At 43.4% G+C, this 26667-nt stretch overlaps 2 protein-coding genes across 2 annotated transcripts in view; one reads left to right on the top strand and one right to left on the bottom strand.

Moving 5' to 3' along the window:
• Window positions 1-19470, bottom strand: part of LOC149462477 (uncharacterized) — a 53242-nt gene extending 33772 nt beyond the window's left edge. The window contains exon 1 of the mRNA XM_089676787.1: window positions 19293-19470. Coding sequence (XP_089532913.1) covers window positions 19293-19362 — 70 coding nt within the window. The 5' untranslated portion in view covers window positions 19363-19470. The remainder of the gene's footprint in view (window positions 1-19292) is intronic.
• Window positions 2207-26667, top strand: part of LOC149462476 (uncharacterized) — a 51912-nt gene continuing 27451 nt past the window's right edge. Inside the window, exons 1-2 of the mRNA XM_089676808.1 lie at window positions 2207-3640; window positions 10490-10504. Coding sequence (XP_089532934.1) covers window positions 2217-3640; window positions 10490-10504 — 1439 coding nt within the window. The 5' untranslated portion in view covers window positions 2207-2216. The remainder of the gene's footprint in view (window positions 3641-10489; window positions 10505-26667) is intronic.

Here is a 26667-nt window from a genome sequence, read left to right as displayed (position 1 = left end):
CTCTTCCTCCATAGTCACTGTGACGTTTTTATCTCCAGCAGATGATGATACGCTTCAATATTTAGAAGGACACAAGGATCTCTACAAGGACGTCATGATGGACAATCAGCCGCCCCTCACATCACCGGGTAAGAGGAGACTTTATTGTAAAGGAGAGAGCAGTACGGAGGATCCACCTAGATCCCCCATCATCTGATAAACACATAGAAACAATGGATTCAGTCAGTGTGTGTGTTTCCTACAGATGGATCCAGTCATGGGAACCCACCAGAGAGATGTCCCCGTCCTCTGTATTCCCGGGATTCCACACAGGAAGGTCACACCATCCCTCACCATCATCAGGCAGATGATGACAATTATTGGTAGTTGTGATTTATACACAGCATGTTTGTTACAATGAATGTTTTATTATATCTTTCAGAGTGGAATCCTCGGGGATGATAATATTGATGTTAAAGAAGAGTATAAAGAGGAGGATGAGGAGTATGGAGTGATGGAGGAGTTCTCAGAAGGACACAAGGATATGATGGAGCCACCTAATACCAGGAACCCACCAGAGAGATGTCCCCGTCCTCTGGATTCCCGGGATTCCACACAGGAAGGTCACACCATCCCTCACCATTACAAGGTTGGTGGGGCGGAGAGCATGGACGTGGGACAATATATGGATTTTTTATGTGACCTTATATTTTACAGATGAACTAATTTTCTTGGTTTAGAGTGAAGATCTGATAGATATAAAAGTTGAGGTGAAAGCAGAAGAAGAAGAGGCGTATGTGAGGGATGATCAGCAGTCTATGGAGGAGGATGGAATAACGGGGACATTTATAGAGGAGGACACTCCTACAGAGATCAGCACAGGTGGGTCATGAACACTAAATCCATTCCTCCACCCATACTGCTCACTGATTGGTCCAGAGTAGGGCGGGGACTGGGTGATATCAGCCTGTAATCCCCTGGTCACTTTCCTGAGCTGTGTTCCCCGTCCTGTATTCCTGGATTTCTCTCGGATAATCTTCCTTCTCTGTGCTGCAGACACAATTTATGTATCTAGACTGGATTTATGGAGGTTCTGGGGTTCAGCTGGCAGCAAAATGTTCATTTTCACCATAGATGTTACTAGACCTAGGCCCCTGGGGTGTGTGCTTTGGGTCTTCTGCCCCATCACCGGGTCTAGTAAGATCTCTGAAAGAACAATTCTCCCAGGGTTCCTTGCTCTGTTATCTGCTGGCTGTGCCGGGTGGAGGGATATGTCTGTAGTGTCTCAGACCCAAGTCACTGAGTGCAGTCTCAGGAGATGGGAGGCAGCGGTGTGGGATCTCTGCAACTTGTCTACAGTAAACATTTAATGTTCCACTGATTACTGAATACCAATATTATGAGTCCTGACCCTTATACTATATAATTTATATTGTACATTACATACTCCTGACCCCTCCTCTATATACTCTATATTGTACATTACATACTCCTGACCCCTGCACTATATACTCTATGTTGTACATTACATACTCCTGACCCCTGCACTATATACTCTATGTTGTACATTACACAATTCTGATAATGTATATAGTCCTAACATTTGTATCCTATATAATAAGTTGTACACTACATAGTCCTTACTTCTTTTACACCCATTTCCTACCAGCTGGACATTTTATATCGGATGATGTGATTGGAGCACAGACTTTTACATGGTGATAATAATGTGATAACATCCTCCATCTTTGGGCCCTTAAACAGAGAGTGATAATGAGGGAGGAGTCAATACCCCAATGATGGTGGTCTTCAGGATCAGTTCAGTCTTCATCTTGGTTGTTCTCCCCCCATCCTCACTCTCTGACCTCTGGTGGGGCTCAGCCTTGCTGTTCTTCATGACTAAATCATGGAGTAAATAAGGAAGTGCAGTACTTCTTGTGTTAGGAAGATGGCGATGAGTGATAGAGGGGGTGGGGACCCTCGTATAATCCCCTCATCACTGTCCCTCCTATAAAAGACAGTTCTGGTTGTTTCCTCACTCTCTGACTAAGGTCCATGAATAAAGAAATGACCTGGTAGGAGATCAGAGGAGCTATTTCCTAGTTCCCTTGAGGGTGGAATTGTAAGCTCCTCAGAGACCAAGCTGCCTGATGAGGGCGGAGTCCTGGTTTGGGGGAACCAATCAGCTCCTGTCTAGTAATCCTCTTTGTCTTTGTATTTTAGTCCATGGCCGGGAGATGAGGAAAACCTCCGAGGATTGTCTCACTTTGTCTCCAGACTGGAAAGTAGAAGATGAGGACATCACACAGTATAGTCCAGGAGAAAACCCAGCTCCCTCCAATGTCCATCCGGCACCACCCAGTGTAGATGGACCATCGGATTCCTCGTATCCTGAGGAACCTCAGACTGTGCGGGACCGGGCCGGCCATCCAACAGCTTCTCAGAGCTTCTCCTGTACTGAGTGCGGGAAGGGTTTCAGTTCTAAATCCCTTGTTAATAGGCATAAAAGGTGTCACACAGGAGAGAAGCTGTATTCCTGCCCTGAGTGCGGGAAGGGTTTCCATTATAAATGCAATCTTAATGTTCATAAAAGAACTCACACAGGGGAGAAGCCGTATTCCTGTCCTGAGTGCGGGAAATGTTTTTCACAGAAGTCCAGTCTTTACACACATCAGAGATCTCACACGGGGGAGAAGCCGTATCCTTGTCCTGAGTGTGGGAAATGTTTTTCACAGAAGTCCCAGCTTTTCAAGCATCAGAGATCTCACACGGGGGAAAAGCCATATTCCTGTCCTGAGTGTGGGAAATGTTTTTCAGAGAAGTTCAGTCTGCACAAACATCAGAGATCTCACACGGGGGAGAAGCTGTATTCTTGTCCTGAGTGTGGGAAATGTTTTTCACAGAAGTCTCATCTTTCCACACATCAGAGATCTCACACAGGTGAGAAACCACATTCCTGTCCTGAGTGCGGGAAATGTTTTTCAAGGAAGTCAAATCTTTCCACACATCAGAGATCTCACACAGGGGAAAAGCCATTTTCCTGTCCTGAGTGTGGGAAATGTTTTTCAGAAAAGTCCCATCTTTACACACATCAGAGATTTCACACAGCTGAAAAGCCATATTCCTGTCCTGTGTGTGGGAAATGTTTCTGTTTTCAATCTGGTCTTAATGTGCATAATAGATCTCACACAGGGGAAAAGCCATATTCCTGTCCTGTGTGCGGGAAATGTTTTTCACAGAAGTCATCTCTGTATACACATCATAGATCTCACACAGGGGAAAATTCATATTCTTGTTCTGAGTGCGGGAAATGTTTTTCAGATAAATTCAAGCTTTACATACATCAGAGATTTCACATGGGGCAGAAGCCGTATTCCTGTCCTGAGTGCGGGAAATGTTTTTCACAGTTGTCTGATCTTTACAGACATCAGAGATCTCACACAGGTGAAAAGCCATATTCCTGTCCTGAGTGCAGAAAATGTTTTTCACGGAGGTCCAATCTTTACACACATCAGAGATCTCACACTGGTGAGAAGCCATATTCCTGTTCTGAGTGCGGGAAATGTTTTTCACAGAAGTCCCATCTGTACACACATCAAAGATCTCACACGGGGGAGAAGCCATATTCCTGTCCTGAGTGTGGGAAATGTTTTTCATGGAAGTTCAGTCTTCACAAACATCAGAGATCTCACACGGGGGAGAAGCCACTTTCTTGTCTTGAGTGAGGGAAATGTTCCTCACTGAAGTCCTGTCTTCCTGTACATCAGGGATCCCACACAACCCTGGAGGTGTATTAGTGCCTTGAGTGCGGGAAATGTCTTCTAGATGAATGTTGCTGGACATCCCAGCTCTCATGTTGGGAAGAAGCACACCCTGATATACACCTCAGATATACTCCATGGCTGATCTTCATCATGGAAGGAACAGTTCACAAGGAGATCAGAGGCCCCCAAAGACATGGATGAAGTGTGGGACCGGGTTGGCCATTGATAGCAGGAGAAGAATAAAAATGGAGTCCTGCCCTGTGATTGGCTGAGTACATTTTGTGGTGGGAGATTTCACAAACACTTGGAGGTCTATGGAGAACAATGTTGAACGGATGTGACCCGCATTCTCCAGCTGGGAGGAGTTTTGGCCGTATTTTATTTCTTATGATCATTGGCTCCATCTAGTGGCCATAACATCATATTGGGCTAGTTTTACTGATGGAGAGATTTCAGAAAAATCACCTCATTGTGGCCACTAGATGGAGCCGGCGACCATAGGAAATCACACTCCCCCACTCTGAGGTCACACTGCCACACTCGGAGGTCACACTCCCTCGCTCTGAGGTCACACTCCCTCGCTCTGAGGTCACACTCCCGCACTATGAGGTTACACTCCCGCACTATGAGGTCACACTCCCGCGCTCTGAGGTCACGCTCCCGCACTCTGAGGTCACACTCCCGCACTCTGAGGTCACACTCCCGCACTCTGAGGTCACACTCCCGCACTCTGAGGTTACACTCCCGCGCTCTGAGGTTACACTCCCGCACTCTGAGACTCATAAAACTTTATTTTGGTATTTATTCACCGCTGGAATTTTTTTTTTGCTATATAAATGAAAATGTCCAAAAATTTTGAAAAAAAGTGTTTTTCTTATAAAATTTTGCAAATAAATAATCTTTCTTCATAAATCAACCAAAATGTATTCAGATATCTTTTTAGTAAAAAAAAAAAATAACCCTAATTAATTTATAAGCAAAAATTATAACTTTTTAAAAAATTTTTTACATTTTTATCTTTTAATATTATTTATGGGTTTTTTTTACATCCATAAAGGCTGTAAAATCAATAATTTCTGTAAAAGCAATAATTTCTCCTCTCCGGCTGCATTCCTGCAGCTATTAAGAAATACTGTGAGAGCTGTGATTGGTCACAGCTTGTCACATGGTACAAGTCTGTTGGGAATAGCCCTGTACCATGTGACCTCGGTGATCATTCACAGAAGTATCCAATCTGTCCCTATACACAATAAACAGGCAAGGTCATACAATGGAATATTGGGAAAGTTTGTTCCACCCTCTTTTTTTTTTTGCTCCCCCTGTTTAAGCAGTAACCAAATAGTTTGAAGAGGGTACAAAAAGCGAGCAAAGCTCTCCATTTTGAACAGGTGGCATCCCCCAAAAAGTGATAGGAGAAGGTACATCCATGTTTCCATCTCATTTCCTATTTTAGATATCAGTGGAGGGTAGTAATGATAGACCGAGGATGGCTCCTTCCTTATCGTAATGCCTGAATATGTGATCTGAACATTTGCTACGTGAAGAGAGACTGCTGGGCCCAGGGAAGGGTGTTGGTTTGAGATAAGGAAAGTATTCCACTCTTCGCAGAATTGATTGGAAGGCCAGAGCACTGTAGGCAGCTTGTGAAGACCTGATGGAGAATGTGAATATCTGCCACAGGATCCGCCATAAAAAATATCGTTGGCAAATAGGGCTTCACAGAGTTCTTCTTGACCTGTCTGAATCCCATGTATTGGGGCTCTGGAGGAAAGGTAACGGGAGAAAGGTTCCAGGACAAGGTTGAAAAGAAGAGGTGAAGGGGGGCAACCCTGGTGAGTACCCTTCATGCAGCAATATTTCACCTGATATGAGACCTGCAGCTACCACCCTGGGTGAAGGTGCAGAATCCATACTGCTGAAAAGCCCATCAGAAGAACCAGAGCAAGCCAATGATAGCTGACATTATCCAAGACTTTTCCAGCATCCAATGTAATAATAGCTTGATCCTCAGACGGGTGTACCTTGCCTTGTTCCAGCTCTGCAATAACTTTCTGAATGTTGGAAGCCACTGGTCTACCATTAACCTCTTCACGCCGGCTGAACGCGAATGTGCGGCCTCCAGGTGTCTGGGCCTAAATGCCGAGCAGCCACACATTTACATTCTATTAAAAAAGGACATATGTGCCGAGAGCGCATGCTCTGCCCACTCCCAGCACACATGTCCGGTACTCACAGAAAGGTCCCAGTCTCCTCTTTCAATCGGGACCTTTCCCAATCATGTAATGACTCGTCATGGCGGTCACATAACCCCTAAACACCGCCCTGCCTCCCGACTTCTGAAACTCTTAAAGGGCCAGGAGGTGCCGGCGGAAAGGGATTAATAAAGCCAGCCTGAGCAGTATGGGTAAGGGAGGGTAATATTGCAGCCAAGAGGGATGTGACTATTTCAGAGAGTATTTTAGTGTCCACATTTAGGAGGGATATAGTTTGGTAAGACCCCGATTCAGTTGGGTATTTGCCCTTATTAGAAATCAATTTTATAGTCTTGGTGACCCATCACAATTTGTGGGCCCCCCTCCTAAACCTCGTTATATACTATCTGAGGGATGAAGAGAGTCCATCATCTTATAAAATGCTGGTGTGTAGCCATCAGGACCAGGTGATTTCCCACTAGGTAAGCCTTTAATCACCTCAGACCCTTCCTTTAATCACTTGACCTCCTGAGGATTTACCCCCCTTAATGACCACGCCTCTTTTTGCGACTCGGCGCTGCACTAATTCAACTGATAATTGCGCGGTCATGCAATGCTGCACCCAAACAAAATTTCCGTCCTTTTTTTCACACAAATAGAGCTTTCTTTTGGTGGTATTTGATCACCTGTGCACTTTTTATTTTTCACGCTATAAACAAAAAAAGACCAAATATTTTGAAGAAAAACAATATTTTTTACTTTCAGCTATAAAAAATATACAGTAAACTCAAAGTTAGTTATAAATTTAGGTCAAAATGTATTCTGCTCCATGTTTTTGGTAAAAAAATCCCAATAAGTGTATATTGATTGCTTTGTGTGATAGTTATAGCGTCTACAAACTATGGGAGAGATACTGCAATTTACGCCATTTGTTTGCTATACAGCTGTTGTGGGCTTTTGAATCACGTCTCAAGAATATGACTTTTATCAAGACATAGTATTATATGGCAAACAGATCAGCATAACCGGATGTTAAGAGTTAATTTTGTCTTGGTTGAACCACCAAGAATTCTAGTTAAAGAACTGGAGAGAATGGGTGAAGGGATTGTTTTTCTTTCCTCCTAGAGACAATACTATTTTAAAGTTCTACAGGTGATCAAACACCATTATTCAGACTTCAATAAGCAGGTAAACATATACAAGGTCTGGACAGGACAATAGAGGAACCAAACTGATTGTCTGAGAGCTTACCCAAACCTTGTAGAGTGTGATGAACCAACAGACCTCTGAAACTATTACCATATACTATTGTTCACCAAGGGTGAAAGCATTAACAATTGTTTACCATGAGCCCAATACAAGGGCCATGCAAATAGAGAGTTTTTTCCCTACACAGAGAAAAATGTTGATTCTGAAACAAAGGGGTGAAATTCAGGACATTTAAGTCTAAAAGTTCACTGTATATCATTACAAAAATGTATTACAAAAACAGATTATAAATAAGATGTCATAGACTTTAAACACCACTAAATACTCAGCAATGGGAAATATATATCACTAACTTGAGTATTGAGATGATGGGAAGTAAGATGTATTATAAACTAGCATTAGTTACATGTCTTATCAGGAAACAAACAGGATGGTACTTCAAGGAGGAATAACCGAATATACACCTATATTCCATGGTCCCTATTTAGAATAATATAGGTATCACTGCTATATCTGGATAGAGCCGTATATTTTATTCCTGAAATTACCTGAAGATTCCACCCAAGGTATGAGTCATCTCAAATACTCACATTGTTCTGTGATACATGACCGCCACCTGGCGGGCAGGTGAGAAATAGCTTATGTACACACATTTCTCAACTAGCCAATCAGGAAGCCTGGTGGGAAGGTATCTTAGAACAATGGACTAGTGGATATAAAAGCCCATGTGCTTTAAGAAAAAAAGAAGAACCCTCATAAAGACCTCATGGAAAGACCTGACATCTGAAGAAGATCTCTGCTGAATAACTACTCTTCCATCTTTTCAAACTTCCTAAAACTTTAAACCTCTAAACTTATAACTTCCTACATTCTCCCCTATTGAATCTATCACTTGCCTATATATCAGTCTAAAGGCGTTCCACTGCCAGCTAAATCCACGGGAGAGTTGCCTAGTCTGACGTCCGGGTGTGGTGAGATGTTTATTTGATTTTGTATTAATTACTTTCTCTGTTGTGTAGAATCATAAAATTACCTTAGTGTATTACAACAATATTGGATAGTTAGATATCTGTAGTCAGATACTGTGTTACTGTTAAAAAAACTGTTTATTGCCATATTATAAATTTTTCCATATTTCATAATTTATTGAATATTAATAACCAGAGTATCATATATCAAGGGCTTACTTCTTGCAATCCTATGGCCACGGCGTGCGAGAATATAACCTTTGAGATATTCGAAATTATTAATTATTAATAAATTTAATAAATAATCATATCATTTAAAATTTGTGATTGAGGTAATTAGTTAGAGACCTTATTATTGTGTCTCACATTGGTAGGATATATTTTTGATTGTGTGTACCAATGTTCATTTATCACCAGTCTTTTGCGTTTTGTGTTATTATATATATAATTTTTGTACATAAATAAATTTTTATATTTATCTATTATAAGGCAAATTTTGTGTGTATGGTACGAAATCATATTGGCTAAAAGAATTCAAGGTATAATAATAAGTGGTGATCAAATTATCAAGGTGTCCAAATTATTGGTTTACTAAATATTTGCCGTATTTTAACGGCTGGAGGCACTGTAATATTTCATCTAAGGGAAAGGGACACGCCCTTTATAAATAATATATATCCTTACATAAACCACCACAACATAAATTTGGAGGCGCTGCTGAGAGCCATAGAAATCGTACCATAACACAAAACGCACTGGTGATTGTATATTTGTACACTTTATCAAACATATATTTTGTATCAAAATGGCATCCAGTAATCACGGATCCACCTCTTCCAAGCATAACGAGGAAAATATGGCGGCTCAAGGCATTGAGCAGGAAGCTATGAAGCCAGCTCGGAAAGCTGCCGGTGCTTGGCAGAAGTATGTTGAAAATGAAGTAATAAATTATCTCCGCAAGAGATTGAATTTGGGGGATAGCAATAATGAATTTGTGGATGAAGAGAAAGAGCAGGCCATGAGTACCTTTGAGGACCTGTTCAACCAAAAGGGCCAGGTTGTTGGGTTTTTAATAGCATTTGCTGGAGCAGAAAGTGATAGAAGCCGTGACAGACTTCTCCTAGAAGCTTGGCCCATGTTATGGTTCATGACCGCTGGAGCTGCCCAGCAGACCAGGACTCTAAGGGAAGAGTTGTCAGAGGCCCGCCTCTTGTTAGAAAGCAAAAATCAGGACATTGAGTCTTTGAAAGGGAAGCTTGGTCATGCCGGTGTTCGTTTAGACGAATCCGAGAAACATTATGATAGATTGGTCGGAGACTTTCGAAGTGCTCAGGACCTATATGAAAGAAACTTTCAGGAATTAAAACAACTTCAAAAGAAGTATCAGGACTTAAAAGATGAGGTGGAGTACTTCAGATCAGAGAGGTTATCTCCTGTCAAAATTAAAGTTCACCCAGGGGATAAGCATGACCAGTCAGAACTTACCTTGATAAAATCTGAGCAGAAAACTCTGGAGGAGCAGATTATAAGGTTGACGGCCCAAATAAATTCTGGGGTCCAAAGACGGACCAACCCAGTCAAGCCAGAGGCTGATGAGCGGAGATACCCGCATCACAGCGAAGTATCTGATAGTGAGTCAGGGTCAGAATATAGGTCACCTCCTAGGCTTCTAAGATACACTCCAGAGCGCTCTGAAGAAAAATATGAGGTTTCATATAGGCAGGAAGGGAAATCCCAGGGGTCATTCAGGAGATATGACACCCCAAAGGTCATTAAGTTCCTGAAGGACACTGTTCCTATGTTTTCTAAGAAAGGGTCCCTTGAGATCACCGAACACATGAAAACATATGAACAGACGTTAGAGATTCTGGGCATTAGAGATGACCACACCAAAATAGAATTGCTGCCATGGGTGTTTGAAGAGAAATACCGGCAATTCTTTGAGACCTTGAGGGCCTATTCCAGTCAGTCCTGGAGAGAGGTTAAACATAAGTGCCACATGGAATTTGGGCCTTATAAAACTGTAACCTCTGCCAAGGCTGCGGCCTACAATTTAAAGTGTGGTCCTCACCAAAGCCCTGCAGAATTTCTGGCTGTCCTCAGAAATGCCTATTTCCTGGCTGAAAAGGATCCCAATCCTAACCAGCCAGAATTCAAGACACTATTCTATGAAGCATTACCTGCTTACATAAAATTGGGACTTGCAAAGGATTACAGAAAGGGATGCTCTCTTGATTGGTTGGTGAGAGAGAGTGACTATTTATTCTCGATCCAACAGTCCAGTGAGGGCGGGATAAAAAGAGAACCTAAAAATAGCCCCAAGATAGTAGCAGCCACTACCGTTTCCCCTCCAAATCCAAATTTGCAGGCAGAGAAGAAATCATATGCGGAAGTAGTCCGTGGGGGTAAAACCAATGGTTCCCCTAGATTTGTACCTCAAACCCAGCAAGTGAAGGAGGTCCATAACTTTGCACCCCAAAACCAGTGGGTGAGAAAGGATAGACAAAAGCCAGGGAACTACGGTAGTGGAAGTGAGAAGAATAAAAAGTATGGTAAGGGCCAGTATAGTGATGAGAATCAAAGGAGGCAATGGTATCCTCAGAGGTTCTATTATCCTCGCCAAAACCAACATGGGAATTTTTATGGGAACCCCAATTTCAACAGGCCCCATAATTACAATAAGAATCCCAATTTTAATAAAAACTCCGACTTCCAAAGATTTCCTCCACGCCAAGAACACCCTCAAGCTCAAAGGGGGGATACAGTACCCCAGACTCCCTTTAATAACAGGGAGACCCCAAAACCTCAGAGAGAACAATGGCGTCGGGACCAGAGCAGTAGTTCTGACTCTGAGTCTCATTACCAGTCCCGTCCAAAATACAAGCGTAAGTATAGGAAAAGGGAGAATCAACAGAATGACTCCTCTGAGCGTATTGGACAAATAGAGGCACAGGTCAGCAAAATGGCTGAACAAATGGACAGGCTTGTCACTCAATTTCCATCCAATCCTTTTTTAGGAGCAGCTCCTGTGACCAACCAAGGGTCACAGAATTAACAGGCAACCCAGCCTTAAACCAACAGGGGAGGACACTGAGTCAAATGACAGGAGATGTGTGCCCCGTCCCTGACACGCCTACTAATAGAGAATCTAGTTCTCAGGCAAAGGGGGACCAGTTGTTGGTTATTAATGATTCTCCTGCTTTTCAGTGTCCATCTATTGCCCCTAATATAGTCGCGGCATCGGAAGTCGTCGGGATTGACAAGCCAGACGGAGCACCAACTTCTAGTTGTGCTTCTGTCTTGAGACAGTCCAAGAATCCCACCAGGGAGGATAAGGGTGATGTGTCCACCACATGCGGTGAGATAAGAACTAGTCATAGGTTATTGAAGGGCCCACAGATCTTCAACCACACTAATTTCATGTGTGAGCTGACTGAATCTGATGGGAGATATTATGCCACGGTGCAGGTGCAGGATGCCAGTGATCTTTCGATTGTCGGCTTAATAGACACTGGATCCCAAGCAACCATCATGTCACAGGAACATTTTGACAAAGTGGCTAATGTCATGCCCACCAAGCCGAGACTTAAAAGCTTTGACAGCTCATTGATTGGTGTAGGTGGAGACCCGTTACAAGTCACGGGTACCGCCTGGCTTAAACTGAAACTGGGTAATAAGGAACTGAGACACCCCATCATCATTGCTAGCATATCACAGCACCACATGATAATTGCGATGGACTTCCTAAAAAGGCTGAACACCATAGTTGATTGTGTGAACCAAGTCCTGTGGTCACAGGTAAATACCCCAATTAAATATGGGAAACTTAAAACTCCCCATTCCCGACAACACTGCCACCTGGTGGAAGAAAGGCCTGGATCATTAGAAATCCATTTCAGGAACAGCCAACTTCCTGATGTAACGGTTATCAAACCTGATGACCATAACCCTATCAGAAGAGATGAGGAACACATTTTTAGAATTCCCCAAGAGAAAATAAAAGATATTTCCCTCCAAGATGACATCCTTACGATATCTTTTCATCAGGAGGATAAACCAAGAAAAGGGGGAGATCATACCCAATTCTTGACAGGTATTGAAAGGGTTAACAGCGACTTGTTTATCCCCATCCGGATAAATGGTCTTAATAGGTCAAAATATGCCAAACTAGATTTGAGACAGGAACACAGCTTTGTAAGCCATGGGCTGATAGAACACATGACCGAAATGGAAATGATCCGTTTCTCCACACCTCAGCGTCATTGGATTTCAGACTCCCTTGATGACTCTGATGATCACAATTCAATGGCTAGGTGTCTCTTAAACGTCACTGTAGGAAACAAAACAGCCACCCATGTGTTCCTAGTCTTGGATAATCCCCAAACTAAAATTTATTTTGGCAACGATATATTACATCGCTTTGCAACGCAAGTCGACCTAATTAATGACTGTTTATGGAGTCGACTAAAGGGGGACCCCGAAAAATACCAAAATCTGGACTTAGCTTTAAAATCCCAGCAACAGATGCCTTATGCTGTTGAAGTCCAGGTAGCCCAGAGGATTACAATTCCTAAGGGCATAAATAATTTCATACTCCCCATCCAAGTTAAAAAGGGACATAGACCGAAGGGGTCAGATGCATTAGTATGCCTCTCCCATAAAATGCAGGGGGAGGGACTGAACATTACACACACGCCCCTAGTCAACACACATCAATCCCCGATGTACATTTACATACATAATCTGTCCAATCAGGACATCGTCTTACCCACAGAGACCCTTATTGGTCTAGCGGTAGAGACTGAATATTACACCTTTGGGGTCACTAACCAGGTGATTGGACTCATCCCCGATGAATATTTGTCGGAGGAACAATTAATTGAACAAACATTCCATTCATTACCAGAGGGTATTTTCACCATAGAGTCCATTTATCCATTCGATTCTAAAGATGGCACCTGTCGAGTCGAAGAGACATCAATTGTCTTTGATCACCCAATCAAAGAACAAGAGTACCCCAAAGAACCTGGATGGCAGGAGAACACACACACACATCACATACCCAATGACCTCACCACGAAACTTGAAGAGGCATATGAGATAGGTCAGCCGGAAAGCTTTCCTGGATTCAAGGAGTTAGTGGAAGAGATGGTGGCCCTCGCCGACGCGTGTGCCAGTGATCTCGACCGACAATTGCTCCGAGAGCTTCTCCTTGAATTCCAAGAGATCTTTGCCAAGGATTCTTACGATTGTGGGACTACTGACCTACACATCGCTAGGATCCAAACAGATCCAGATGCCCCACCAGTATTCGTAAGACAGTATAGGTTACCATTAGCTTCCTATGAATCTCTAGCTGAGATTATCAGGAAGTTACATGAAAGGGGTATAATTCGGCCCATACACAGCTCCTATAACCACCCGATCCTGGGTATTTTAAAACCCAATGGACAATGGCGTTTGTGCGCTGACCTCCGTCAGCTGAACAAATGTGTGTACATGTCAGGATGGCCTGTCCCATACATAGACCAATGTCTAGCCCAGCTCCAAGGATCCCAAGTTTTCACAGCCTTGGATTGTGCACAGGGGTATTGGACCATAAAGGTGAGCGAGGAAGACCAATACAAACTGGCCTTCAGTTTTGGGAATCGACAATATTGTTGGGTGAGAATGCCTTTCGGATTCATAAATTCCGGACATGAATTTGCTGTGTTCATGCACAAGGCCATGCCAGACGCCTTCGAAAGGGGGACGTTGGCATATGTGGACGATATCCTGATCAAAAGTACAGATATGGCCAAACACATTACAGAACTTCGGCATGTCCTGGGCCAATTAAAAGCAGCAGGAGTAAAACTGTCCTTACAAAAAGCCCAGTGGTGTCGCACGAAGGTAAACTTCCTAGGCCATGAAGTTACTGCTGAAGGTTTGAACCCACAAAAGAAGAAAGTTGAGGCGGTTCTGAATTGTAAAGTCCCTATTAACCTTAAAGAATTGAGATCATTCCTAGGTATGGTAAACTACTCGCGTAAGTTTATTGATAATTACGCCGAGATAAGCAAGCCACTGCTTCACCTACTGAAGAAGGATGTCGAATGGTCGTGGGGTAAGAAACAGGAGGACGCCATGAAGGAATTAAAGGAACGTCTCACACAAGCTCCGTGTCTCGGATATCCCGAAGGGGGTAAAAATTTCTATCTAGAGACAGGGTTTACGCAGGTAAGTATGAGTTCTGTTCTTTACCAGAAACGTGATGATGTCAGTAAGGTGATTGCCTATGCCAGTAAAACTTTGTCCCCGGTTGAAGTAAAGTTCAGTGACTGTGAAAAAGCTCTATTGTCCACCGTGTGGGCATTACAGAATTTCCGCAGTTACATTCAGGGAGAGAGAATCATTGTTGAAACGGCACACCAGCCTTTACAGTATTTAAAGAGTGAACGTATCAAGGGAGGAAATGTGTCTAATAGCCGCATCACTGCTTGGACTTTGTCTTTGCAAGGGTGGCCTCTTGAAATTCGGTACAAACAGAACAAGGAAAGTCCAGTAGCCCAGGGCCTAGCCGAGCTCCATGATTGTTCCGCAACTACGCCTGTTATGGAGGCCCCGGACACTGACTTTCTGGAAGAACAACTGTTCTCTCCCTACAAGGTTTACGATGAAGAATACTGTAAACAGCTGCCGTGTGTATATGTGGATGGTTGTGCTTTTCATCACAAGGATGGGGAACAGCTCCAACTAGTGGCAGGTATTGGAATCGTTTGGACCCAAGGTGTCACCCCAATTTCTGTGGGATACAAACTTGGACCAAAAAGCAGTCAGGTTGCTGAACTTACTGCAATTCTTAGAGCAGTTGAGATGGCTATAGAGTTCAACATCAGAGAGTGTGCCATCATAACCGATTCCAATTATGTCAGGAATAGTTTTGTGGAGTATTTCCCTAGGTGGAAGCGAAACAACATGAACAAGAGTAATCACAAACCCGTGAAACATGGTAAGCTCTTTTGTCACATCGATGAACTGGTAAGGTCCAATGATATCACCCTGCACTTCAAGAAGACCAAAGGCCACTCCAAGGGTCTAGGTGCCGAGAAAGAAGGGAACGATCTGGCCGATTCTCTAGCCAAGGAAGGGGCAATCACCGGTGAACTGTTAGACATTGACCAATTTTTAGGTACCGTACAGGTTGAAGCTGTCACCAGGCAACAGGCCAGAACAGCTGGTGATCCGAATGCAATACAGTGGAGTCACGATTCTCCTAGTGAGGATTTAATTACTGCCCAAAAAGAAGACCCAATAATTGGCTTGTTTTATAGTCATATAGAAGATCCCAACCAAAATCCCATAAATAAGGAAGTATGTAGTGGGAAGGAGGATTTACGTATCTTAATGAAATCCAAATCCCAATTCTCTTTATACCAGGGATTGTTGATACGAACCTCAAAGGGTGGCGTACAACAATGGGTCGTCCCACTTAAATTTAGAGGTTTGATGCTACAGCATGCCCATGATGCTCCCACTTCCGGTCATCGTGGAGAAAAGATCACGTATGAGATCCTGCGGGATTATGCCTACTGGCCTCATATGTTACGTGATGTGAAGGAGTACTGCCAAGGTTGCCTAATATGTCCCCAATTTCAACCTACCAAGCCAACTCACAGAGCACCTCTCCAGAAGAGGGGGATATGTATGCCTTGGTCAGACCTTCAGATGGATTTTATTGGGCCCGTAACAAAATCTTCACGAGGAAATCGGTATATGTTAACAGTTACATGTTTATTCACCAAGTATGTCGAGTGTATACCAGCACCAAATAATAGCTCCGAGACATGTGCTGCATTGCTAATAAATCATGTATTTTCTCGTTTTGGTCTCCCACAGAGGATAGAGTCTGATAGAGGATCGCACTTCACTAGCGAAGTGATGGCCAAATTGTGGAAAATTTTGGGGGTTAAAAGGAAATTGCATATCGCCTATCGGCCAGCCTCTAGTGGTGGTGTAGAACGATACAATCAGACCATCGTTAATGTCCTTAAGAAATTTGTTAAGGAAACAGGCAAAGATTGGGATGTCAAACTCCCGCTGGTCCTGATGGCGTTGAGGGCTACTCCGAATACAGTTACAAAAATGTCATCTTTTGAACTGATGACAGGTAGACGGATGGTACTGCCCCAGCACTTATTGTATCGCACTACAGATCAAAATTTGATCAATGCCACCACCACACACCAGTACATAGAGGATTTACGTAAACATCTGCAATATGCTTTTGCCTTTGCCCAGCGAAATTTGGAAAGAGCTGCAACTAGTGCTAAGACATACTATGATCTCAAAACCTCCAAGAAGGAATATGAGATTGGTGACAAGGTCTATCTATACAACTTTGCAAGAGACCAGATCAAGGAACGGAAATTCCTTCCATCTTGGAAAGGTCCGTTTTCTATCATTGATAAAATCTCTCCGGTCGCATATAAATTGCAGGTTACCCGGTATGGTGAAATCAGTGATAGATGGGTGCACATCAATCAATTACGTGCTTGCCATCCGAAGTCTCAATTGCAGTTGTTGGAAGACTAACCCACCAGTTCCTATCTGGAGATATTGAGATCATTATTAAATTTCCTTTAAACATATAATTCATCCTTTGCCTTACAGGATCCAGTAATATAATTTTATGTATATCCAATACTTAAACTGTTCATTTTAATAATTTAGAAAGGAAGGCCCAGACTGTGATCAGACCGGCGATCGGAGGTGTCAATGACCAGACCCGAGAAGGAAGCTATAATGTCCTGTGGGAAAGACCAGATGCCAGAGATCGATCCAGAGACGATAACCTGATGTCCCAGGCCACCAAGGGCCAGTCCAGAGGAAAAGACCCGCCTAGGAGACCGTCTACGAGACCTGTCGTGCGGAGGACCCATGGACCCCAAGGTGGATGTGCCAGGCCAGGCCGGCCTCATCACAAGACCAGGATCGTCATCAGAAGTGTCCATCTAAAGACGCCGAGTCAAGTTGAGGACCAACCAGCATCACCGCTGCCATTTTATTATAAAAAAAAAAAATTTATTTTTTTTTATTATTTCATTCACTTCACCGGAGAAGACGAACGATCACTCTAACCAAAAGTCCCACTCATGTTTTTCGATACAGACACCCCTCTACACGTGCCTGTACCCCAAAAAAAAGGGGGATTTGTTGTGGACCTTTTGAATTATGTCTCAAAATATGACTTTGTCAAGACATAATATTATATGACAAACAGCTCAGTATAGCCGGATGCTAAGAGTTAATTTTGTCTTGGTTGAACCATCAAGGATTCTAGTTAAAAAAATGGAGAGAATGGGGGAAGTAAGACTTTTCCAAGACAATAAGACTGTTTGGACTGTCAACAAGGACTATTTGTATATTGAGGTTGAGAAGAATGCATATACAGAAAGTCAAACAAATAGCCAGATAGGACTTCGACTTTCAAACATTTTAACAATAATGAGACGGGAACTCAACTGGTTGAAAGCTTAACCAAAACTTGCAGAGTGTGATGAACTAACAGACCTCTGAAACTATTACAATATACTATTGTTCACCAAGGGTGAAAGCATTAACAGTTGTTTACCATGAGTCCAATACAAGGGCCAGGCAAACAGAGAGTTTTTTTCCTACACATAGAAAATGTTGATTCTAAAACAAAGAGGTGAAATTCAGGACATTTAAGTCTAAAAGTTGACTGTATATAATTACAAAGATATATTACAAAAACATATTATAAATGAGATGTTATGGATTTTACACACCACTAAATATTCAGAAATGGGAACTATATATCACTAACTTGAGTATTGAGATGATGGGAAGTAAGATGTATTATAAACTAGCATTAGTTACATGTCTTATCAGGAAACAAACAGGATGGTACTTCAAGAAGGAATAACTGAATATACACCTATATTCCATGGTCCCTATTTAGAATATCATAGGTATGATCACTTATATCTGGAAAAAGACGTATATTTGATTCCTGAAATTACCTTAAGATTCCACCCGAGGTATGAGTCATCTCAAATACTCAAATTGTTCTATGATACATGACCGCCACCTGGCGGGCAGGTGAGAAATAGCTTATGTACACACATTTCTCAACTAGCCAATCAAGAAGCCTGGTGGGAAGGTATCTTAGAACAATGGATTAGTGGATATAAAAGCCTTTGTACCTTTAACAGAGAAGAACCTCATCAAGAAAAAGCTCAAGAAGAGACCTCATCAAAAGAAGACCCTGACATCTGAAGAAGATCTCTGCTGAATAACTACTCTTTCATACTTTCAAACTTCCTAAAACTTTAACTAAATTTCTAAACCTCTAACCTTATAACTTCCTACATTCTCCCCTACTGAATATCTATCACTTGCCCTATAATATCAGTCTAAAGGCGTTCCACTGCCAGCTAAATCCACGGGAGAGTTGCCTAGTCTGAATTCCGGGTGTGGTGAGATGTTTATTTGATTTTGTATTACCTATTTTCTCTGTTGTGTGGAATCATAAAATTACCTTAGTGTATCACAACAATATTGGGTAGTTAGATATATGTAGAGAGATCCTGGTTTTACTGTTAAAAATTGTTTGTTGCCATATTATAATTTTTTTCCATATTTCATAATTTATTGAATATTAATAACCAGAGTATCATATATCAAGGGCTAGCTTCTTGCAATCCTATGGCCACGGCTTGTGAGAATATAACCTTTGAGATATTCGAAATTATTAATTATTAATAAATTTAATAAATAATCATATCATTTAAAAATTGTGATATTGATGTAATTAGTTAGAAACCTTATTATTGTGTCTTACATTGGTAGGATATATTTTTGATTGTGTGTACCAATATTCATTTATCACCAGTCTTTTGCGTTTTGTGTTAATATATATATAATTTTTGTACATAAATAAATTCTTATAATTATCTATTACAAGGCAAATTTTGTGTGTATGGTACGAAATCATATTGGCTAAAAGAATTCAAGGTATAATAATAAGTGGTGATCAAATTATCAAGGTGTCCAAATTATTGGTTTACTAAATATTTGCCGTATTTTAACGGCTGGAGGCACTGTAATATTTCATCTAAGGGAAAGGGACACGCCCTTTATAAATAATATATATCCTTACATAAACCACCACATACCTCTCCTGTGGATTACAGAAGTGTAGTTCATTTGGCACTCCTGCGACACATTTTCAGGGGACAGCTGCATTCTATTCACTGAAGTCACACAGCATGGCCAGACTGGATCAAGATCCCGACTTTCAAGTCATGATATACTGCAGACTCTGGAGCAGCAACTGGATCAGCCTAGCCACGAATAACAAAGAGTTTTAGCCTGCCAGTGCCTCCCACTCCACAGCACAGTAAGTGCTGGGGGGTTGAGCTGACAGAAAACATGTGATTGCAGATGTCACAGCATGCCTGATCTCCCAGAAACCCCCAACCCCTCCTGGTGCCTGTGTCCCCTCACCCACCCCTTCTCATCCTGTAGCAGCCTTTGAAGTTGGGCTGCACAGGATGAGAAGTGTCACTTCTCCCCCCCTGCTGCTTGTCACTTCCTCCCATCCTGCAAAGCCCCATGGGAGGAAGGTGACCCCCTGCGGCCATACAGCCAGGAGAGGGATAGCCTCCCACCAGGGGGTTCCGGAGCAGGGCCGCCGTCCTGTCGCTGTGCGCCCCCCCGGCGGCGCTAGCATGGGTGCGAGGCTTCCCGCACCTGCACCCGCCGGAGATAAAGAGAGCAAGGCCCGTGTCAAGAGGGCGTGCCTCGTTGCCCGGGCAACGCAGCGCTGGGCTGGACGTTGCCAGGGCAACAGGGAGCCAACACAGGATTCTCCCAGGTGTTTTGTCTGCTGCGAAGCTGCTGGGAGGTCTGCACTGAGGCGAGACCCCCGCAGCCACTCTGCATAATACTCTGGGGATACCAGGATTATTAGCCGCTGAACACTCTGCTAATACTCGGGGCTCAGGAGGAGTACCCGCTGCTACACTGCCTAATACTGTGAGGCCAGGATTGCAAGTGTTGCAGTGTGCTGTAGAAGTGGACCCTCTGCTGTGTGCTGATAAGTGTCGCCCCCTGTTGTAGGCCGCTGTGAGCCAGGAAAACCCCTGCCGGAACTGTGAGTGTTTGTGCCCCTGTTTTCCTCCCCTGTATGGAAGGGCTGTGAACTCTCCCTCCTTTCCCTTCCCTGCCTGGATTACAATTTAACAGAGACTCTAAGTTTGCCCTTCTTGGGGCCAAATTACAATTTTTTGGGGAGCCATCCCTGCTCTTCCCCTGCCCTGAGAACTTGGACGCTACCTTCATACCCAAATTGAGTGACTGTCCTAATTCAAGAAAGCTTTGTGTGTTTATCATCTGCTCTGTGTGTTTGGTCCTGCCTACGCTCCATCACAGCAGAGTTACCACCCTTACAACCTAGGGGGGACAGATGAAGTATTGGACCAATGCTTCAACCACCTAGGTAAGTTGCAGTAGTGGAAACAAAAACAAGGCCGACTTAGATAAGAAACTACAGTCCGGCCAATATTAAGCAGTCAAATTAGCCTACAGCTATGGTCAGCATGATTGTACAGAAGGTAAATCACCAAACACATTGAAGGTACTTACAGTGGACCTGAGGGGGAGACCACTCCTCCCTCTGCTCTTCCTCCAGCTCACCCTCTTCCAATATGGCTGGAGCTACACAAACAACAAGAAAGAACAAAACCAACACATTGCAAACATCAAATTGACATAATGCACACAGAGAACAGGCAAGCACATCCAAGGCACTTACAGTGAGCTGGAGGTGAAGGGGCCTCCTGGTGCAGTCCAAATTCTGGAGGTGGCTGTTGGGCCTCCTCTTCCTCCAGAGAAAACCTTGCTTGAACTACACAAACAAGAAAGGACAATAATAACCCCTTTGAGAGAGCCAAGGACAACAAGGAACACAGAGAACAGACAAGCACATTCAATGAACTCACAGTGTGCCTCAGAAGAGGTATCCTCCTCCTCTTCCTCTTCCAACATGGCTGGTGCTACATAAACAACAAGATAGAACAGAACACATTGCAGACATCAAAGTTACATAATGCACAGAGAGAATAGGCAAGCACACCCAAGACACAGTGAGCTGGAGGTGAGGGAGTCTACGACAGAACAGGCGACCGTGGAGACGGGGTGGTGGTGCCGCCGCTGCTGCCGCTTCCTCCTCCTCCTCCACTGGAGGCAACCTTGCTGGTACTACACAAACAAGAAAGAACAACAACAACAACCCCTTTGAGAGAGCCAAGGACAACAAGGAACACAGAGAACAGACAAGCACATTCAATGCACTTACAGTGAGCCTGAGAGGATGTGCCCTCCTCCTCCTCATCCCCCTCTTCCAACATAGCTGGTGTTACATAAACAACAAGATAGAACACAACAAACACATTGCACATATCAAAGTTACATAATGCACACAGAGCACAGCCAATCACATTCAAGGCACTTACGGTGGCCCTCCTCTTCACTCTCTTGTTCTACAAAAAGAATAACACAGAATTGGAACATTACTAACCTAAAAACATGGCAGAAGATTTCTCATAAACATGTGTGCCAAAGCTAGGGCCACAGGGCTGAATGACAACTGTCCCATTTCCTGGTGTCAGGCCACACATACAGGCACAATTGCGTTTGTGTCCCTAATTTGTTATGTTTTGACTTTGGATGTACATCCACTGGGGCAGACTGCATCCTTTTCCACAACTTTGTCCACTGCACTACAGCAGATAGCAAGTCATGGTAGGAGGATGATTTGTTAAGCTTGTTGATCATGTATTTGCTATGCAATGACATGATCACAATGTCAATTTAGATATTAGGAACTCTTGGAAGTCCTAATGGGATTGGACCACACTTATCACATGGTATTTGGACCAATCACAGCACCCTGGTCAATATGATTGGCTGCAGACTATATATACCAGATCACCAAAAAGGCCACATGGCAGTAATGTAAGCAAGTCAAGACAATGTTAAACATTTCCGTTACAATGATTCCCAATGTAAGGACATGGCAAGATTGTCAGGATTACTAACCCAAAATCCCCCCAGATGTGCCCTCTCTATAATACTGTATTCATGTGTTAATGTTTTAATAATAACGTACTATGCATTGTAGAATATTTCTCATGTTCTGTCATCTTATGGGGCCTCACCAAATGAGATTGGCTGTACATCATGGAGTTGCATTTTAGTCCAAAATATTCCATAATTTGGATACTCTGCAACTTTCAAACAGCATACATAACATACACATATCGTAATTTAATGGGTCCAAAAAATTACAATTCTGTCAAGTGTAAAAACAAAATGTTATGATTGCGATTTTGATGGGATATGTTTGTGAACATCTAAGCCAGAATGTTTTTAGGCAAAAATCTTGCATCACAAACAGCCATTGGGGATCACATGACACCAAACACAGCTCTATTAGTGATTAACAAATGGTTCTTGGCACAGTCCCCCCCCCTCCAGCCTGCTGTCCCTTCCTCCCCCCTCGCTCTCCTTTCATCATCCCCCCTCCCTTCCCCCTTGCAGATTCCTATGGTCCTGCACAAGCCTACATCAAAGGCTGTTCAGGATGGGAGGAAACACCCCCTGTGGTGCGGGTAGCACCTCTCCTCAGAAAAGTTGCCAAGGAGTCGGCCACCCCGCTGGGCCCGCACAGCACAGGCCGCCGTGTTGTCCCTGCATGTTCCCCGGTGGGAACAGCACGGGCACAAGGCTTCCCGCGATCTGTGCCCGCTGGAGACAATGGTCATGCTCCCTGAGCATGGCCCGAGTGAGCGGGGCGTGCCTTGTTGCTGGGCCGGCCATTGCCAGGGCAACTGGGAAGCGTCCTGCTCTGGCTTAAGAAGACTCGAGCAGGACCTAGTCCACTGTTGGTCCCCTGTACGTTGCCATGAGCAGCTGTTGTAAGGTCTGAGCTGAGGCCATACCTCCCCAGCTCCAAGAACCCGCTGAGTACTCTGCTGATACCTGGGGGGCTAGAGGCACTTGCTATCCGTTGTGTGCGAGGGTACTCCTGCTTGCTACCTGCTGTGTGCCCAAGGATACTCCTGCCTAAACCGTGAGTGCCCCAATCCTCCTGTCTGAACACCCCCCCTCCTGGATCCCCTGAATTTCCCCTGCCTGGACTGTCCCATGGAACTCTCATACATTTTTTGCCTGGATTGCCCTATTGAACCTCCCTATTACTTTTGCCGGAGCTGCCTGCTTGGATTAATAGTTGCTTGGCCCATCGCTACACAAATTGCCCTATCATGGGCTGAATTACAATTGTTTTGAGCTACTCTCCTCTCCTCCCCCTTTTTGGGTCCCCGGATGCTAAATTCCTACCCTGATTGAGTGCTTTCCATATAACAATAAAACTTGGTGTGTTTAGCATCCTCCGTGTGTGTTCTGTCCTGCCTACGCTTCCGTCAGTTATCATGTCATTTACAAGCAATGTGTGTGGCATGAATGTACAATTGACAGTCACTGGAGATCAGTGTGGAGATGGCAACAATGGCAAGGTCATGAGGTCCAAGCTTCCAGAGCTTGTGCTTACCTTCCACAATGCGGAGTCTCTGCAGGGGATGCCCCGCCTGTGGTTGGCAGAAGAGGACGGTGGCTGTCCTCCTGTGAGGCTTTTTTGCCAAGCAGACCACCGCCTGGCACCCATCAGCTGTGGCTAGAACAAGTCAACAAAGACAACATTATTGCCAAACAAATTCAGAATGAATGTATCAAAACATTTTTCACAATACAAAAATGAAAGTAAAGTTTTTAATAACAACTTGACTTACCAGAGATTCTGCGGGCCACTTTTTTAAAAAATTGCGGGTTGCGCTGCTTAACATCGCTCCAGCTGTGCTGAATTTGTAGCACAGTAGTGCGATAATGGAATCTCTGCCACAGCCGATGTTTGATGTGGCGCACGATGGTCTGCTTGGCAAAATTCGAGCAGCCACGGTCATACTTGCGTAACAGCATAATCTGTGGATGACAAAAAAAGGTCAAGAATTTAAATGTGAGAGGTTTGTGTAATTAAACATACCAAATATCCCACACAAAGCAGGGGATAATTGTCCCAAAAGGAAAGCTAAAACATGAACTATATCTACATGTGTGTGTGTATACACATACATACATACATACAGTATAATTGTATTGTATTGTTATTTTCAATGCATTCTCACCTGAGCAATGCATAATTGTGGGCAGAATTGCAAAATTGTTGCTGCACTTCTAAATTGTGCTCAATGGTCTTTAAATATGCGTTGTGCTTTTGGGTGCCATTCATTGTTAATGGCACCCCAAGTGCTGTTAGCAAACATGCATTTTGCTGCACATTTTAGCATTTACCAAATATGCTAGGCACGCACCTAAATGAGCATTGAAAGAAAACACAACACTCCATGGGCACAAAAGTTCAATTTTTGCTTTGTTGGACATTTTATTGTTCATTGTGGTGTATTTTGTAATCAACATTTTTGGAGCTTTTTGGTCATCAGATATGTTTGTAAAATGTGGTTTGAAATTTGGATGTGCATGTTTGTCTTGTTTGAGCCTGTATTTTGGATTCTTTTGTATCAGCATTTTTGTGTGTGTTCTGGCAACACATGCCAAATGCATGTCATTTTGGCTGGGACATTATTTGGTTAATTTTCACCACAAAGTTGAATGCAGATGTGCAGTTTGCCAAAGTATGCGTAAAAAATAACACCAAAAATTACAACCAAAATACACTTTCCACAAATGCAAAGACACATTCTTTGACCCAAAAAAAACGCCTTGTAAAATCACCTGTGGCCAAGTGTGCACTCAAGTGCCTAAGGCAACACAGGTTGTGTTGTATCCATCTCTGCATTGTGTTTGGCGTTGTTTTAGCACTTGTTTTTTGACACAAGTTTTTGATGTCTTTTTTCTGCCTTATTGTTTTCATTTTTGTTGCTCGGCAGATTTAAAACAGCAAAACGCAGACAACATGAAATACGTTCTTGTCTGCAGTGTTTCCATTTAAGTATTTTGACAAAAACATAACACTTTTGGAGTTCCAGAAAGGCTCTGACCTTTTCCAAAAAATCAAGCCATGTGAAAATGCACGTGTAAACATGTCCCATAGGAAATCATCTTAAAGCGGAGCTCCATCCAAAAGGGGAAGTTCTGCTTTAAGGACTGCTCCCCGTTCCCCCTTAAGGATTGGCACCCTTGGGGAGTGGGTCCCCAAATTTGACAGGCACACTCTCCCACTTCTGGTACGATCGCGTAGATGTTTGGAAACGGAAGGTGTCCTCCCTGCTTTTTAAAAGTCAGCAGCTACAGTTTTTGTAGCTGATGACTGTTATTTTTTGATAGGTGGAGTGTAAATCCGCTTTAAATGTCCTGTACAGCATTTCTGACAAACGTGGCTTAAAATATGGTGTGGCCCTAGGGTCAATGTGTGTTTAGAATACTTCCCAAATGCACATACAAAAACACTCCATCCAAATGCATGTTCCATGTCTATAGCATGTTAAACAGAAGAAAAATGCAGTTACAGAATGTTAACATGTGCAAGTAAAAGTAGACAAAATACACATTTTTATTGTGGCTTCACATACATGCATTGTGGTCTAACACCGCACTCCTGGGCAAATCACATGCCATTTGTGTGCGTTGCAATTTGAGACATACATTTTGCAAGGCTCAAATTGCACCGCATCCGGGCCAAAAAGGTGCAGGACCCTTTTTCAGGGTATGCACATGGGTGTGAATAGGCATGCCATCCAATTTGGCAAATCGGAATATGCTTTGTGGACCAATTTTGGTGTGTTGGTAACTTCACCTAGAAAGCCGCAGCAGGTGGCATGAAGGGGTTGCGGTTGTGATGCGGTGCAGCGCTTGCACAGAAAACACTGCAAATTTTACATCGCATCTGTGTGACACCAGAATGGGCCAATATGTGGCTTGACAAAGCACAGTGGTCACTGCAGATTATTTTCATTCAATCTTTTCTTTCACTGGTTTAATTCAGGTGATCAATAATCCCAGTTATCTCCGGAGATCACATGCAGCCCCTCAACCATCTACACAGATCTCTGGAAATCTATACAGATCTCCTTGAAAAAAAATCTCCTCTCTTCTCCTTGGGAAAATAAATGTCCTCCACCTCATCAACAGGGGGACAGAGAAGACTTCTCCCTGAAAACTAGAATCAGATCTGTGCTTAATAACCACACACCAATATTGCAAATGCAGCGTACTGTCCAAGGCATTACACCAGGGGGCCTCAAACTTTTTAAACAGGGGGCCAGTTCACTGTCCCTCAGCCCGTTGAGGGCCGGACTAGAGTTTAAAAACAAAACTATGGTCATCTCCTGTACTGTGTCCGCATTTGTTCAGAGACTGCAGACATACAACGGCGGTGGGAATACTGGGCCGGCCACTCTATAAGACGCATAGACATTTCCCCCCAAGTGTGTCTTATGGAGCGAAATAGTGCCCCATCATTGGTGTCAGTGG

The sequence above is a fragment of the Staurois parvus genome, unplaced genomic scaffold, assembly GCF_062004578.1.
Source record: "Staurois parvus isolate SC_StPar_1 unplaced genomic scaffold, SC_StPar_1.0 ptg000174l, whole genome shotgun sequence".
NCBI classification, from domain to species: Eukaryota; Metazoa; Chordata; class Amphibia; order Anura; family Ranidae; genus Staurois; species Staurois parvus.
Note: the sequence above shows the minus strand (reverse complement) of the source record. Positions and strands in the feature narration are given on the sequence as shown.